Raw genomic sequence first — 16,588 nt, forward strand, 5'->3', positions numbered from 1 at the left:
GGCAGCCATAGCTTAGCCTTAGTGGGTAGAGAGGCCGTCTTGTAATCAGAAAGGTACCGGTTTGACTCCCGGCTCGCCCACAACACATCTACTTGCCGAAGTGTCCCTGAGCAAGACACTTAAACCCTAACAGCTCCCCCCACCCCCGAGCGCTCATCATGACCATCTGAGAAGCCATCAGCTGGGTGAAGTCTTACTAAATTTCCCCCGCGGGGTTGACGAGGGTCTCCCCCATCCCCTTCCCTGCAAGCCAATCCATTCTAATGCCCACATGATTTGTACTTGAAAATAGCAGATCTACAAGCAAATTGGAAGTGAAGTGATGAAATTGTAACTGGACAATTACAACATTTAATGGGTTCATATTATCATATAACAATGATTATCAGAATATAATAAAACAAATACAAAAATGTAATAAACATTTTGTTTTATCCAACAAATATCACTTACAGCAGCTTTAACAGCTACCGTTCTGCCGTGGCCTTCGCTGTGCTGTGTTGTTGTCGTTTTGTTAACACGCACAATTCACACTTCACACTTCACCAAGTACAGAACAGCATCAACAACACAGTGTTATTTATAATCTACAGGGTGGGGGGGGGGGGTCTGTCTAAAGAAATCAGTCACCCCAAATCAGGGTTAAATTTAAGTTTTTGAACCAAGTGACCTGGCTAGGGTCAACAACCCACAAGGGAAGACATTTACACTGTGAACCGGAATGGAACCAAAAGTCCTCTGTACTGCTTCACAAGTCTGGTCACACTCTGACACCTGACCAAAAAACCACACACACACACACACACACACACAGACCGCTGCTACATTTTTGCAGGCAGACCGAGAGCATTGTTGCCAGGTCTGCTTATTGTAAGTGAGTTTGGGCTTGCTTTTCTGTAAAGTCGCTTGTAAATATTGGTAGTTGCGGGTTGCGTTTTTATGGGCTTCTTCCTAAAGTGTGGTTGCTTATTTGGGCTTGCTGTCTAATGTTGTTTAAATCAATTTTCATGTCAAGGACCCCCAGATTAATATGTATTTGTCCATTTGTACATCTGCACATGGTCACTTCACTTTGCAGAGATTTGGGTGAACATTGCTAATTTTGATCTGAAATTGACTGCACACGGAAACGCTGCTAATTATGATATGTTACTGTGCCTGTGGACGAGTCCCTAAGTATTAGCGTATAGCCCTATCATATCACTGTATATCTGAGCGGGGGCGTGTTCTCTCCTCTGCGTCATCAGTGCCCATACCCTAGGCGGGGTTGGCGAAAGGGCCTTTCTGTGTGGAGTTTGCATGTTCTCCCCGTGACTTTGTTGACCTGTTTGACTGTACAATGCTAGGCAATGTTGGAATATCAATTTCTAATCAACGGAGTAACTATATTGAACGTATCTTGCCAAAATTAAGAGTTACAAAGTAACTACCCTACCCAAACCTCTCCCAAAGTGTCATTTTACTTTCAAGTGGTAAAAACGATCATGAATGATGCATCGAGGTCCTCGCCATTTTGTCCCGAGGTAGCATAACATTCCTCGCACTTAATTATCCATCAATAATACATTAATGACATCAACTGGCTTCACATCCGAGAGAGCCACTATAACTGGCCCCTTTATTAGCCCGTCATTAATAATGAATTAAGTACATTGTCCATTGTCTGCTTTTATCAACCTGGATAAACGGGGTGAGCAGAGGACACTGTTGATGTACTAAGGTTTATAGCGAGGGGGGGGGGGGCTCAGGGTCATCACATCGCACTGGGTCACACACACAAGCACAATCAATTCTACACTTCCTGTATAATCGATGCGTGCGAGCAGGCCTAGATTACAACCGCAGGATACACAGAGAAGTGGTCAGGGCCAGTGTTGCCAAGTCCGCTTATTATAAGCGACTTTGGGCTTGTTTTTCTGTAAACTCGCTAAATATTGGTAGTTGCAGGTTGTCTTTTTGGGCCTCGTTTCTGCTTTAGAACCAGTGGTTCTCATACATTTTTATGTCAAGGACCATCAAATTAATATGCATCTGGCTGCGGGCCCCCATCTGAAAATATTTTTGTGCCTGGGACCCCAAAGTTTGTGTTGTCGGCTACATTTCTTTCAAGATTTGTGTGGAAAATAGCAGATCTACTAGCTCACAAAGTGTTGCATCACAGTTGTTATTTTCTTCCCCAACAAGCTATCCCCAACAAAATTACTGTCTCTGCACGCGTGAACAGGCTCCCCTCACCCGCCAATCACAGCCATTGTCACCCCGAATGGCCTCTGTTTATGAAAATGGCATGTCAGTCATATTTCTTTCTTTTTTTTAAACTACCTCTACCGTATTATCGCACACACACACACACACACACACACACACACACACACACACACACACACACACACACACACACACACACACACACACACACACACACACACACACACACACACACACACACACACACACACACACACACACACACACACACACACACACACACACACACACACACACACACACACACACACACACACACACACACATCCCCGCTGCAGTGGTGCTACTGATCATTGTGTCTGCTGAATTCCTAATAGGACGCATCCCATTAACCTCTCTCTCTAGCTCTCTCTCTCTGGGATCACAGATTGATTACGACCATGGGGGGAAACCACAGTTCTGCCACGCCACACCACAGGGTCAGGCCACAACACATTCCACATCCTTTATGGAAAATAGATTGTAAAATGTATTCAAATGGGGGAAATACGAAGACAAGCTCCATAGCTTCCCGATGACTTTCTATTGATGAAAATCAGAGATGAATGTTGAATAATTAACAACTTACCACCTATTTTAAACTATCACAATCACAATGTTCTGCGGAAATAGCCAATCTATAAGCTCACAATGTGTTGCATTGCGACGCGTTGTAGGAAACAACAGGAGAGATTTTGGGATACTGTCAGGCAGCAACGTCATCGTTTAGGGCTACCCGGGGCTGTGTCAGTCCCGGCCACAAATCTTTGAAGCCAATTACAGTATGGAATATCAAAAGGCCGTTTCATGGTCATTGTCACATGACCATTGTACTTAATTTGGAGCAACAGACAGGTTGCAGCACTTGTGGTGAACCCTATGCGTCAATGGGTCTTTTTTTCCTTCTGGCCTGGCGAAGTCAATAAACAAAACTAATGTGCCTGTGTGTTTCTGAACGCATGCACGCATGCATGCACGTGTATCTTTGGATAATGTCTGCTGTTGTGAGTCGGGAAAGGTTTAGGCTATGTAGGTACTGTGAAAGAAACAGACCCACTTTCCACTTTTTCATTGGCAATGTACATTGTACATCCCTTTGCATGGTTTCCCCCATGAAAATTAAATCTGTGTTTGTGAGTCCATCTGGCTTTCTGACATCATTTAGTGTTCCACGGTAAATTGAGCATGACGCAATCGACCAAACCAACGAGCCCGCTTCTCTGGTCCTCAAGATCAGGTCTCAGAGCCTGCTTTTTTTGTCATAACAGTGGCTATTATTGCCAGCGTGAATCATTCACTGCAGAGGAGGACAGTCATCATACAGTATGTCACGTGTCCGTGTAGATTTATTCAATCCCAACAAGACGAACGTGCCTGTCAGTCAGTCAGTTGCACTATGTCTAGCTTTCTTGCTTTCTCTCTTGCTCTTTCTAACGGCACAAATGTCGGGGTCTTTGTGAATGTGTGTGTATTATGTGTCTATAGAGCGTCGCAGTTCCCGCCCACTTCCTGTTTTTTTTGGTGCCGGAAAGAAAAAACTCAATGCATTTTTCCATTGACATTTCCAAAAATATTTATATCTATTAATTTAAGCCTCGAATCAAGCCATCATGAGATGACATGAATCATGACCATAAAACGTTTTTTTCTGTGATTTTTTTAAATTTTATATTTAATTATATGATATACTATATTTAATAAATACCCTTTGTTTTGCCGTTTTCAAAAAAAAAATATCACAGAATCAAACGTTTTATGGTCATGATTCATGTCATGTCATGATGGCTTGATTCGATGTCAATGGAAAAATGCATTGAGTTTTTTCTTCCGGCACCAAAAAAAACAGGAAGTGGGCGGGAACTGCGACGCTCTATGTACTGTACATGCCTTTGTGAATGTGAGTATATTATGTATGTGCCTATTTACATGCATGTGCGTGTGAGCAAGCTTGCCCTAGGTGAAGATGCGTGTGACGAGCACATGAAGAATCGCAAGCTGGTAGGCGTTCGGATCACCACCGCCCACTTAACTCCTCCTTCCTCTGCCCTCCCCCCCATGCTCTCCTCCCCTATACATTACCCCGGGGGGCAGGGGAGAGCTTACTGCATCAGTGAATCGGGGGGTATAATGGTGGAATGAGCCACAAACCCCACCCCCCCACCCGCCCCCAAAACGACCAGGCACCCACCCGCCCCCAAAACAACCTGCTAATCCCCTGCGGAGGGGGGCACACGTCCCGCCCCGGCAATGATCCCCCCCGTCTCTGACACGCGCCAGCAGCCCCCCCCCGTACCACTACAACCAACCATTCCGATCACTCCCACCCCCAACCCCTAGCGACATCTATCCCAAACCCCCAGGGGGGAATGGGCTGTGGGGGTGGGGGGCGAAAAGCACATCAGTCTGCCAGGCAAAGAGCAGTCCCTGAACCGCCACTCCAGCCTGTGCAATCGGAGAGACGGATGGAACATTCCATCGGGGCATTTGTTCTGTTCCGCAAATTATCTGATCAAGGTTATTTTCCACATTGGTTAAATGGAAGGGGTGGTGGGGGGGTGGAGACTGGAGAGGTGCTGCTAAATCAAAACTCATCTGATGCTTGTTTGGGGAATTCAAAGTGCACGCTCACCCAAATCCAAGCTCATTAATGCAGTTTAATTATGTGTCGAAATGATGACAGGCAATGACACGGTTGATTGGCTGTATCAAAGGGGCCTTAATGAGGGAGAAAGGCCCCTCTCTGTCTCTCTCTCTCTCCGTAGTTGTGGTTAATGATTTAAAACTATTATTTACTATAAACACGGGGACAAATCGTGGCCTGCCTTCCCTGTTCAACGGCCGGGGCCTGGAGTGTCTTTCGCAACAGATTACCCCAGTGTCTATTTCTGGAGCTCCGAACAGACTCCCTCGTGTAGGTGTGTCATTCTGTCTTCTTCTGCTGTGTCACTCCATCTCCGCAGCTCCCATCTTATCATGCCTTCCTCAATGTCTCTCACTCTCTCTCTCTCTCTCTCTCTGCTAATCTCATCTCTCTTTTTTTTTCATTCTCCCACGGGCCCTTTAGCTCCTTTGATCTTACATAAAATTACTGCAATATGATGAGATTCCACCACTTGGCATGACCCAAGACGAGTCTCAACCTGAAACGCCCAGCCCCCCTGCCTCTATCCAACTTACCCACCAACAAGCCCATTTGGGATATTTCAAAAATATTAAGATTATAATTTTAGCTTAATTTAGAACAGGAAAGTGTAGAGATGGGGGGGCTGAGGGCAGAGAAGGTTAAGACAAGCAACACATAGGTCTCCAGACAAAATCAAACCGGGGACTGCACTGTCAAATCGGCTACCAGCGGAGCCCAAGAATCAAGATATTAACATCAGTAAATCAATCTCACCTCCGCCTCCTCTCCCCGCTTCGGGTTAAAACCTATGTAATCACTCCAGCAGCTGGAGCTAATGGGCGCCTTAACACCTACTCGGTAACATATTCATATTTCATCAAATGGCACTGGGGGCCCTGCCTTGTCCTTGAGTCTGCTCTGTCGGTGTAAGGCAAACCAAACATCAAATGCCTGGACCTACCAATTAAGACAGTGAGACGCTCCGCGTCTCATCTTTGGGAGTCTTTGGCCAGAGATCAAATGTTCTCAGCACAATCCAAAGGGACTCTGAGGCCTTTTAGCTCACCAGCCCCCATGCACATCGTGCGAAAGCAGGGGGTGAAATATTCACTTGAAAGCACCTCGAGAACGCATTTAAAATGGCCGACAGAGGGTAACGGTCATATCAATAATTAGGTATTACATCAATATTGCTATGGGCATACTCATTAAAAGACCCAACATGAGGCGCACACAGAGGAGTGAGAAACCACGTGTGAATGGTCACGAAGATCTCGTTGCTAAAGAGAAGATTTAGATCTGTTTTAATGACCATTTCAAGAGTCTTCTTTCTTTCTTTCCGGCAGATTTCTGGAAGGGCAACAGCTGTTCCCTGTGAGCATGAATAATTCAGGGTTCATGTTGAACTCTGACCCCATCGGATGGATCAATGGTCATTTAAAGATCATTAGCAGGCTATAGTTATTTTTGCCAAAAGGATATTTGAGTTTGATTTGTATTATTATGATTATGATTCTCATTATGATTATGAATATGATTATGATTATTGTTATGCATTTACATAATAATAATAATAATAATAATAATAATAATACATTTTATAAACATGTCATTTGTAAGGAAGCTCAAGTGCAAAGTATGCCTGCTATTTTGACAGCAATTAACGGAACACTGGTCTTACACACGGCTAGTTATAACATGAATTACTTATTAAACACATTAATCACAGCATTGCCGGCTTGGAAGGAGCAATGTGTGTGTGGTTACATTATGTCTACCTTTTGAACACAAAATCAATTATGCACAGCCGCCACGGATGACTTGTTCCCAGATCTAAAACACTTCGTATGCACAGCCGCCACGGATGACTTGTTCCCAGATCTAAAACACTTCGCTCCAAAACGCTACATACATTTGCCACAAAGATCTGTCTCCAATGCACCGCAAGTATAGGCACACCAACAAACACAACTGGCGGTGTTCGCACGCAGGTGTGAAGCCAGCAGGCCATTGTGTCCTTGTTACTGCAATAGTAATCTCTCAAGACAGATTCAGCAGCCATGGCAGGTTTTTATTTTTGTTGCCAGACTGCTGCATAGGAACTACTACTGGTTGCCCTGTTCAGCGTGGGGGGGGGGGGAGAACAGAGTGTTCCTCTGAACGTGTTACGCTCTCCATGGTGAAACTCCTCCCTGCCAGCTAAAAAGAAGAGGCTGACTCCATGTGTATCAGTAGAGCATGCCCGGCGCTAGCCGACAACAATGGGGGGGGGGGGGGGGGGAGGGGGCGGGTGCGTAAGTACGGGGGCGTGCGTGATTTCTTTTTAATTATTTATTTTTTACCGACAGCAGCTAAGTCCTTGTCATGTCCGTCTGACCGTCTATCAGTCCCTCCTGGTACACACAACACCACTGACCACTTTCTTAACACGCTGAGGAAGGCTTGACGCCGAAACGCTATTCATTATAAAAAGGTACCAGAAGGTTTGTTTTTTTAACTAGCAGTCTTGACTTAGGGGGCAAGATGGTCCGGGTTGAGGGGGCATCGCCCCCCCCCCGTGACGCCGGGTCTGCAGAAGACTCATGTACACCATCCACAGGATAGCTGTGTGGGTTGGCAGTGACAGCGACAACACAACACGAGAGGGAAAAATGACTAAGTCGGGGAGGTAATGGAAACAAAAACAAACGCGTGAAGCGATGGAAGGAGTACGCAACTCCCTGAGATGCAGAGAATGCATGATCACGAGTCATGACGGAGGGTGAATCTCTCACAGGGTGGGGTTTGGACTTGTTGACTGGGGTCCCCTGGGGTTCTATACTTGGTCTGCTCTTTTCTTCCCCCCTCTACACCAAATATCTTCACCAAATGTTTGCCCCATGAATAGGGACGCTACACCAATCACTCAGACACTCAAAGCCCCATCCATCCAAAAACGACTTCCTAATCCTAAATCAGTTACTTCCTTAAGAGAGTGTGTGTGTGTCTGTCTGTCTGTCTGTCTGTCTGTCTGTCTGTCTACATGCTGAATTGCACAACCAGGGAAAAGCAGGCTTCCTCTGTACTGCCAGGTCAGGTGATGAGGTTTGAATGTCACAACCCTCTAAAATCACAGCCAATTAAGGGTTTTATTGTTCTCATTGAGAAAAGGATAAAGACCCTTAATCCAATTTACAAAGTCCCTCTAATACTTTGGGGTTAGATTGGCAATCTGGTAATTTTGCATCGCAAAGTGAACTTTGAGGGGATGGACCTCAGCTGAATGAATGAACTCCAAATCAAATCAAAATTGCCATGGATCTTAGCCAGGCTTGTCTCTATTAAGCTCTTGTATTATTTAAATAACTTATTTAACAAGATCAAAGGTTGGGTTTTAGCACTCAACTTGACAGGGGTGGAAGGGAAACAAGCCATTGCAGCCAGGGAGAAAAAAAGAAATTAGCCAACCCAGAAGCTGAGCAGAAGTCAGAAGAATTGTGACACAGAACAGGGGCCGGAGGCTCAATTCTGGTTCACCGCACAGTTAAGTCCTCAGTGAGGAGGACTTACGGGACCCTTACGGGCCCATTTGATTTCATTTGCACACTTTCAGAGTTAACCCATTAAAACAGGGAAAGCATCCGTGTCATTTTTGCGTTGGCTATATTCAAAAATGGCAGATATGCAAGCTCACAGCGCATCTCTTCGTGCCGTGCTGCGAGCTTGTACATCTGCTATTTTTGAAAAAAATCATAAAAGTGTGACAAACTACTGATTTTAGAAGGCATTTGTAGAATCAGCCTCAGGTCTCAATGGGTTAAATTAACACAGGACTTTACAGTGTGTGTGTGTGTGTGTGTGTGTGTGTGTGTGTGTGTGTGTGTGTGTGTGTGTGTGTGTGTGTGTGTGTGTGTGTGTGTGTGTGTGTGTGTGTGTGTTTTGGTCCCTCAGGTCATGCGGTGGTGAGGTAGTGGACCACAGTTATGGATGATAAACAATATTTACAGGCTCTTGCATCAGGCTACTACTACCCTGGAAAATATTTTCTCAGCAGCAGAGAAAGGAGAAGTAAGCAGGGTTGGCTATCAGAGTGTGTCAGGGGGTTGGATATGGACCATCAGAGAGAGAGAGAGAGAGAGAGAGAGAGAGAGAGAGAGAGAGAGAGAGAGAGAGAGAGAGAATTGTAGCCTACATCATTTGTCAGTTTTGATTGGTTCTATTTGACACTTGCTTTGGCAATGTAAACATATGATGTTTTCCCATGCCAATAAAGCTCCTTTGAATTGAATTGAGAGAGAGAAGGAGAGACAGAGAGAGAGAGAGACAGAGAGAGAGAGATAGAAGCCCCAGCATCTCTAGGGACTATATGAGACATTTAAGCCGCCCCTCTGTGGTTGCATCTCAATGAGTCTATTTTATGTTTTTTGCTGGTGGAGAGGAAGGAACGCACGGAGGAATTTCTATACCGAAGAACTGTGTATTCCACACGTTTGTCTTGTTGTGTCGTTGTTGTCATTGTTTGTCTGACTTCACCGTTTTGTCTCTACAGCCAATAGGACTGGAAATGCGCGGTAGTAGAACACTCATCATCTCCATAGGCTAAACCAGTGGTTCCCAAACTTTTTTGCTCAAATTTGCCAGGACAGGACCCAAACTAGTGAAAATAGCAGATGTACAAGCTCACAACGTTGTACATCTGCTTTGAGGGGGGGGGGTGTATGGATTTATGACATTCTTTAGAAAAACGTTTTAATTTTTTTTGAAAATCTTTTGAAACAATAGCCTATATATAATGTTTTTTTATGTAAGGGTATTTTCTCCCGACCCATACAAATGGCTCCGCGACCCACATATGGGTCCCGACCAACTGTTTGGGAAACAGTGGGCTAACCACTCTAAAAGGGTCTTCTATACACCGATATCCACACAAATAACCAAAAGGAAAAAATAAACACTGTCCATTTCCAAAACAATCCTGATAGCCTAAAAGCCTACGATTTCTAGCTCTACGATGATCCTTTCTTTCGAAGAAACCACACAGAATGTGCATCATATAGCCTAGAGACTAGTATTTTAGCCCCTGACAGACAGACACTGATCACCGAAGGTGAAAGAGAGAGGTATTTGTTTTTCTTGAAATCACACACGCGCAAATAACAAAATGCCATGAGATGAGCCCATGGGCGCACGGAGCGCACAATACCATATTGTGGGGAGAGAGGAGAGAAGTCCAAATCTAAATGTGTTCAATTAACGAATCACTGGGGGTCAGAGAGAGAGAGAGAGAAAGAGAGAGAGAGAGAGATAGATTAAATCCAAGCTTCATAATCATATCCATCCATGTGCTGATTTAACCCATTAAGACCTGAGGCGATTCTTTTTAAAAAAAATCTAAATCATAACAGTTTTTTGGAAAACAATCTAAAAAAAAAAAAATGTTTCAAGATTTTTCAAAAATAGCAGATCTACAAGCTCATAGCGCGGCACTCGGTGCCGCGCTATGAGCTTGTAGATCTGCTATTTTTGAATAGCCAAAGACATCTAAAGTGACACGGATGCGTTCCAGCTATCTAAAAAAAAAACTAATAAAATAAAATAAATAACAATTAAACCCCAGACCTGTGATCTTTACAAAGATAATAATAACCTATAATATCGCTCACTGTAACAATAACAATGATGTGCATTGTTGTGCACGCTCCTCTACATTACCCATCCATCCATTCCATACAAACACAGGAGAGGAGCTCACAGTTCTGACGCGTAAAAAAAATAAAGGAGCAAATATGAACTCACCGACGCCGTATTTCTCGTTTTCGGTCGGTATCCACATGTTTTTTTTACGATGGGTTCATGGAAGCGAGTGGGTTCGTCGGTGCCGTCAAAAACGCATTCTATTGAATCCTATTATTGCATTCCGTTCCTCCGTATGGTCCGCGGTGGTGGTGGTGTAGTAGGACTCATTGTTTAGCTTCATACAGATACATGGGGGAGAAAAAAAAGCGCTGCTTGGGCTGTCTGTCTGTGGCTGAGCTCGTAGTGGCACAGACTAGAGACGGAGGAGCGCCAGCGTAGCAGAGCGCGACACACACGCATACACATTCACACACATTTACAGTGCCGCAACGCATTCTGGGATTTGTAGTAGTAAAACTGTGACGTAACACCCTATAATAACGTCTCTGGTCATGACGCTTTTTTTATTTGGCGTGTGCTAAAGCCTCGAGATAACGGGAGGAAATGATATAGCCTAGAGAACAAATGTAGGCTATTAGGGCGGGAGAAAGAAGGAAAGTGTAGCTGCCATCATGATTAAAAGTTCATTTTATTATAAATAAGTTAAGTTCATAATGATTTTGTTTTGGTTTTTGCATGGCATGGACCATGCATTAATTAATATCTCTATTTGCTCGAGCAAATAGGCCTAAATAAAGTTGGCACGGTATGCCTACACATAACACATAGCCAATGAAATAAAGGTTTCACCAGTAGGCTAAAAAGCCTATTTCTGTGTGTCAACACTCACCTTAAAACAAATCCGCTTCTTTCTGTTCTCTTCTCTGAAGCCGATTTATTCTGTTGATTCATCCAAGGTTTAGGCTATTTAACTTTCTTTTGACAAGAGTGACAGCTCAAGCCAGAGCGAATTCCCGCCTTCATGAACATAAAGCCCAGCATGAATCAGCGAGTGCCGCTTGCAATTTTTTTTTACAAACTCACAACTCATCAAATCGTGATCTACAGGTCTACTACAAGTACAACGCCTGAGGCGTTGTACTTGTAGTAGACCTGTAGATCTGTTCGTTTTTGGAAACCCCAGCCCCACGCAACCATGTGTCAGGCACTGTGATTATTATTATCTATGATTTATATATTTGCCAGGGGGTCGGGCCTACATGAGGCTTTGTCGGTCCCCCTCTCCAAACGTTTTCGTCCATACATGGGCATAAAAGAGGTCTGTCTTCTGTCCTCTTTTTGATTGGCCAAGCTTAGCGTGACATAGTGCTCTGATCTTTCAACCACTAGGGGTCTGGCAGTACAATATCATACAATTCTGTTCTAGCTTCATTCAGGTTAAAGTGCACTGGAGTACTAAATAATTGTATTAATATTATTTCCCATGTTGTCATCATTATTATTATTATTAAATATTATTATTTATGTCATATCACAAGAAAAGGACAATGTCCAGCTTATCAGCTGGGCTTTGCTGGTCTGTCCGGCCATCTGACCAGCTAAGTCTAGCTGGTCTTTGCTGGTCAGTCCAGCCAGCCAGCTGACCAGCAGAATCCAGCTTTAGTACAGCTCGAGCTGGACGACCCGCCATACCAAGCTGACAAAACCAGCAAGACCAGCCTGACCAGCTTGTCCAGCCTGGCAAACTACCTAGACCCTGGACCAGCAGCTAAAACCAGCAACCACCATCAGCTGTTTTTTGCATTTTTTTTTCAGCAGGGCTGTACAGTGATGTGATGTGTATGTTTGTATTGTACCTTTACCTCACATTAATTACAATTATAACTAGAAAATGTGCTCCTCGGAGCACAAGTCTCCGCCAGCAGACCCGTGCTATTTTAATAACACGGGTCGTCTTGGTAGAACGGGTCGTCTTGGTAGAATGCGCGTGGTTTTTGGTGTTCTGCAGGGGCGACTGAATATGTAGTGTCTGCATCTTTAAAAAAATCTTCTTGAAGCAATGTGTCATATGGGAGTCCTCGTAATTGACTGGTTTGTTCAAATGCTTGTCTGTCTTCTTCATCTTCATTGTCTTGAACAGTTTCAGCAGTTGATTGGTGTGTTTGATCTATGTCAGTTTTCTCTAGTGCTACATAATGTATTTGATCAAGGTGGCCAATTGTTACAGTATTAAGACTTCGGCCTTGTTGTGGGATCAATTCAACTCTATAGTCCTCTTCTGTGTTACTGTTGTAGAGGAGTATGCTTTCTTAGCTTTGGCCTTCTGCGCCTTTGCTTGACCAATGTTAGGTGTTCTCAGAGGGACACACACACGCACGGACGGGTGATTTGTACTGGAAGGTACTGTTCCAATCAAGACTGATTGATCCTGTCTTACCTCGCTTCAAACAACATAAATGGCTTTTTGAAGTGACACACCTATTTATAGGATTTTATTTCGTCATGCGTCCCTCTAGCCAATCAAAGGCATTGGTGTCAACATATTGACACGTGTCACGTGGAGCTTGACCAATGTTAGCTTGGCTAGGAGGGAGGTGAACACACGGCGGGACGAAGCGAAAACATACTCTCCGCCTCCGGCGGAGACAATTAAGCAGATATGAGGGGTCAGTCAGTGTCTTGCTCAAAGGCACATTGATAGGACAGAGTGAGACACTACGGGGCACACACTTTCAATGTTTTCATTTGGGTAAAAGAATGGGGGGGGGGCAGCCATAGACTACGCTGACAGCCTAATACAAAGAGAAAGATATGGGGGGATGTACGCTGTATGTAGATATTTTACTGTGGAATACATTAAATTCTACTTGAGCTACACATTTTAAGCAGATAGTGGCTGCTTGAAACTGGGGTACAAGAAACCAAAGGAGACACACACACACGCGCGCGTTCTACTGGGACGATTTCATGAAAAATACATGAGGCGTGCGGAGGGGGGGGGGGGTTTCCAAGGACTGGAGGGTGTTCCACAGCAAACCCAAGAAAGTACAAAGTACAGTGTGTGTGTGTGTGTGTGTGTGTGGGGGGGGGGGGTGCACATTTTGTGTGAGGCGTGTGCAGCCACTAAATGCCAGGCATTAATATTTTCTATGTATGGTCCTGAATGCGAGGTTCACACAGTGCAAACGTGGAAGACAAAGCATCCAGCACAGTAAATGTTAAATGTGATATTGATAACATTTCTATGTAGGAAAAAAAAAAGGATAATACATCCACAGAACTTTTAAAAAGGTGCTGAATTAAAGTATCGCTACCCCCGGCCCACACCTGATTTTACATTGTAGATATTTGGAGTGCCCGAGATAAAAAAAAAAAAAGGGATTCCGTGGCCTAATGCTCATCAAAGTGTGAGTCCTTGAAATGAAAAAGGTTGAGAATCACAGAGTTGCTCTCTGTTACATTGCTGGTTTGTGGTTCTCAATCTCGAGTCCGGGGACCGCCAGCGGTTCAAATGGACAGTGTGTACACTCTCAGAGTTACAAACCCATAAGGGTCCATTTTGACCCCTTGGCGGTAGTCATGTTGGACCCCTTAAGGTCATTGTCCAACACATCTTAGCAGATAGTATGTTAAATGATTGATCGGATGTATCCACACAAGCATAATGGACACACGTATACGTCAAATGTCAAACATCTGACAACAGTTATACCTTTTGTCAGATGTTTGACATCTGACAATTCATCTCTTGTGGTTCTGATGCAATAATTCTGGGGAAAAAAGTATTAAACACAAGATGTCCAATGGAGTATACTAGCGTAGCTTCATATGGCCAGTCTGTGACGCCAATCGTTTATGACATATGATATGACATATGACTGCATATTTTGGCAAGGATTCAGACTGCATTCCACTACCTTTCACTTCCTCATAGATGGCTTGGCACTGAAAGAGTCTAGTCAATAATCCCATCCGTGCCCAAATGTGGAGAATCCAAGCCCCATCGACTGCCATTACTATAAAAAATATATATAATGGTATACAGTACAATGGTCTAAGTGACTGAGGGGAACGATGAGCTGTTGGTCCAGGGTTTGGCAGACTGGGGGGTCAGCTGAAGGACCAGTGCTGGTTCAGGTCTGCAACATTACAGTTGTCCATCTGAATCTGGCCTCCTTTCAGCTGTAAACATCTTCCACTGCTGGGGTTCTTCAGAAGCTGCTCCTCTGTAAAAACCCACTCCTGTTGTGGTGCCAAACTGGTACCCATTCCCTTCCGCTGGCAGAGCTCGATCTTCACCTGCCCCGGCTGGGGTGTCGCATGGAGACACAACTGCTTCCCAATGTTGTGACGCAGCTCCTTGTGAGAGGTGTATTCAAAGTACTGGTTTCCTCCCATGCCGTGACACTGGTACATGATCAATGGTTTGCCTCCCTGATTTTTCTCGCCCACATCCAAGCAGGTGTGGGATCCTGAGTTCTCAATTGCTCCAAATTTAACAGGAGAAAGATCTGGAACAAAGGCTTCTGGGTAAACTGTGTTGAGGTACCAGGTGAAGTTATTGCACTGCAACCTCTCTCTCAGTTTCACACGTTCAGAGATGTCGCCAAACTCTTTTGTTCTGGCCATCTTGGCAGCATTGTTGTTACGACGGTAGAAGATATCCTTATATTCATCCATCCAGACCTCGGCCAGCCGCACCTTGTTGCGAGTGATGACCTCTTTGCCCTTGGGGAAAGTGTGGGGGCTCTTGCTGCGGAAGACATGGCCCACCACAGAACAAGGAATGATCTCTAACTGACCCCCACACTGCCACACCCTGAATGACATCTCCACATTTTCACCACCCCAGATCTCCATCTGGTCGTCATAGGTTCCAATGTGCTGAAAATACTTCTTGGAGATGGCGAAGAGTCCACCGGCGAAGGCTGGTGTTTTGACAGGGTAGGTCTTATTCTTGTGTTTCTTGTCATCGGGGATCCCCTCCCAGCCAAAGTTCAGACTCCAGTCAAACATGCCACGGTTGCCATGACCGTTGACCACAGGCTTGTGGAATTCGAACGTGTCTAGGAATATAGTGTGGATCTCTGGACTGACCACTGCAGTGGGCTCTTCCGTGACACGAGCCAGCAGGGGCTCCAGCCAGCCATGGAAACACTCGCAGTGTGAATCTAGGAAGGTGAGGACTTGACCCTGAGCCACACTGGCCCCCAGCAGCCTGGCTGAAATGAGGCCTTTCCTCTCTGGCTGTCTCACCACGCGGACAATGTTAAACTGGCGTATGAACTCTTCCAAAGGCAGCTTAAGGTGCTCGGCATCGCTTGCATCATCCACCAGTATGATCTCTGTAAGCAAGGCATCAGGGGATGTGTGCAGAACACTGTAGACTGTCCTGAGGAGGGTGGACCAGGCCTCGTTGTGAAAGACAATAATTACACTGGTGGTTGGTAAAGGATGACAGAACTTTTGCTCCACACACTCTGGAGACCGAGTGTCATCGCCAAGGCTGCGGCTCAGGGAGATGCGATCACTGGCGAACTGGTTGAAGCAGTGTCTGGTCATGCCTTGCTCTTTCGCAGTCAACTCTTCTGGGGTCATGTGTTCCTGGTGAAAGGCCTTGCCACCGGCCCCAGGGCTCTGGGGGTCCTGCAGTGGTCTCTCCAGTGCGGGCTTCAGCTCATCCTGGCTGTAGAACCCAGAGGGGCAGCCTTTGATCTTGGGCTGCTCTTGGTCCACAATCCTCTGGAGAAACACCACTGCCACCATAAACAGAGCCGCTCCCAAGAGAACAAACTTCAGGTGGAACATGCACCGGCGCCAGAAGAAACACATGGCTCTAGATATGTCACAATCCGACCTCAAATCCTGATTTGTATGACAGAGACCTGTGGCTCCACTGCTTATTTGCTTGAGTGGAGAAACAAATGTATTGTATGTCCTCAAACAATGCTGTGTGTCCGCCCGTGGGTATTCTTGCAAACCACTAGTGTACAAAGAAGAAGCCAAGAAGCTCAATCCCCAAATAACTGTTTCATTTAGTTTTCTGTTGCGAATTTATAATCTCTGATGCACATATCGGCAAGACTGACATCATACTTATGA

General features: G+C 45.0%; 2 protein-coding genes across 2 annotated transcripts in view; both read right to left on the reverse strand.

The window, feature by feature from the left end:
- dock4b (dedicator of cytokinesis 4b) overlaps positions 1-10,842 on the reverse strand; it is a 260,551-nt gene extending 249,709 nt beyond the window's left edge. Inside the window, 1 exon segment of the mRNA XM_080421428.1 lies at positions 10,646-10,842. Coding sequence (XP_080277554.1) covers positions 10,646-10,682 — 37 coding nt within the window. The 5' untranslated portion in view covers positions 10,683-10,842.
- A 3,754-nt stretch (positions 10,843-14,596) lies between these two features.
- LOC308079348 (polypeptide N-acetylgalactosaminyltransferase 6-like) lies at positions 14,597-16,318 on the reverse strand (the record flags this gene model as incomplete). The annotated part of the gene is made up of 1 exon (XM_080420801.1): positions 14,597-16,318. One exon carries the CDS (start codon positions 16,316-16,318, stop codon positions 14,597-14,599), a length of 1,722 nt encoding a protein of 573 aa, XP_080276927.1.
- Between the last annotated feature and the right edge of the window lie 270 nt (positions 16,319-16,588).

This window comes from Gymnoscopelus braueri (assembly GCF_963280865.1).
Source record: "Gymnoscopelus braueri genome assembly, chromosome: 23".
Lineage (NCBI taxonomy): Eukaryota > Metazoa > Chordata > Actinopteri > Myctophiformes > Myctophidae > Gymnoscopelus > Gymnoscopelus braueri.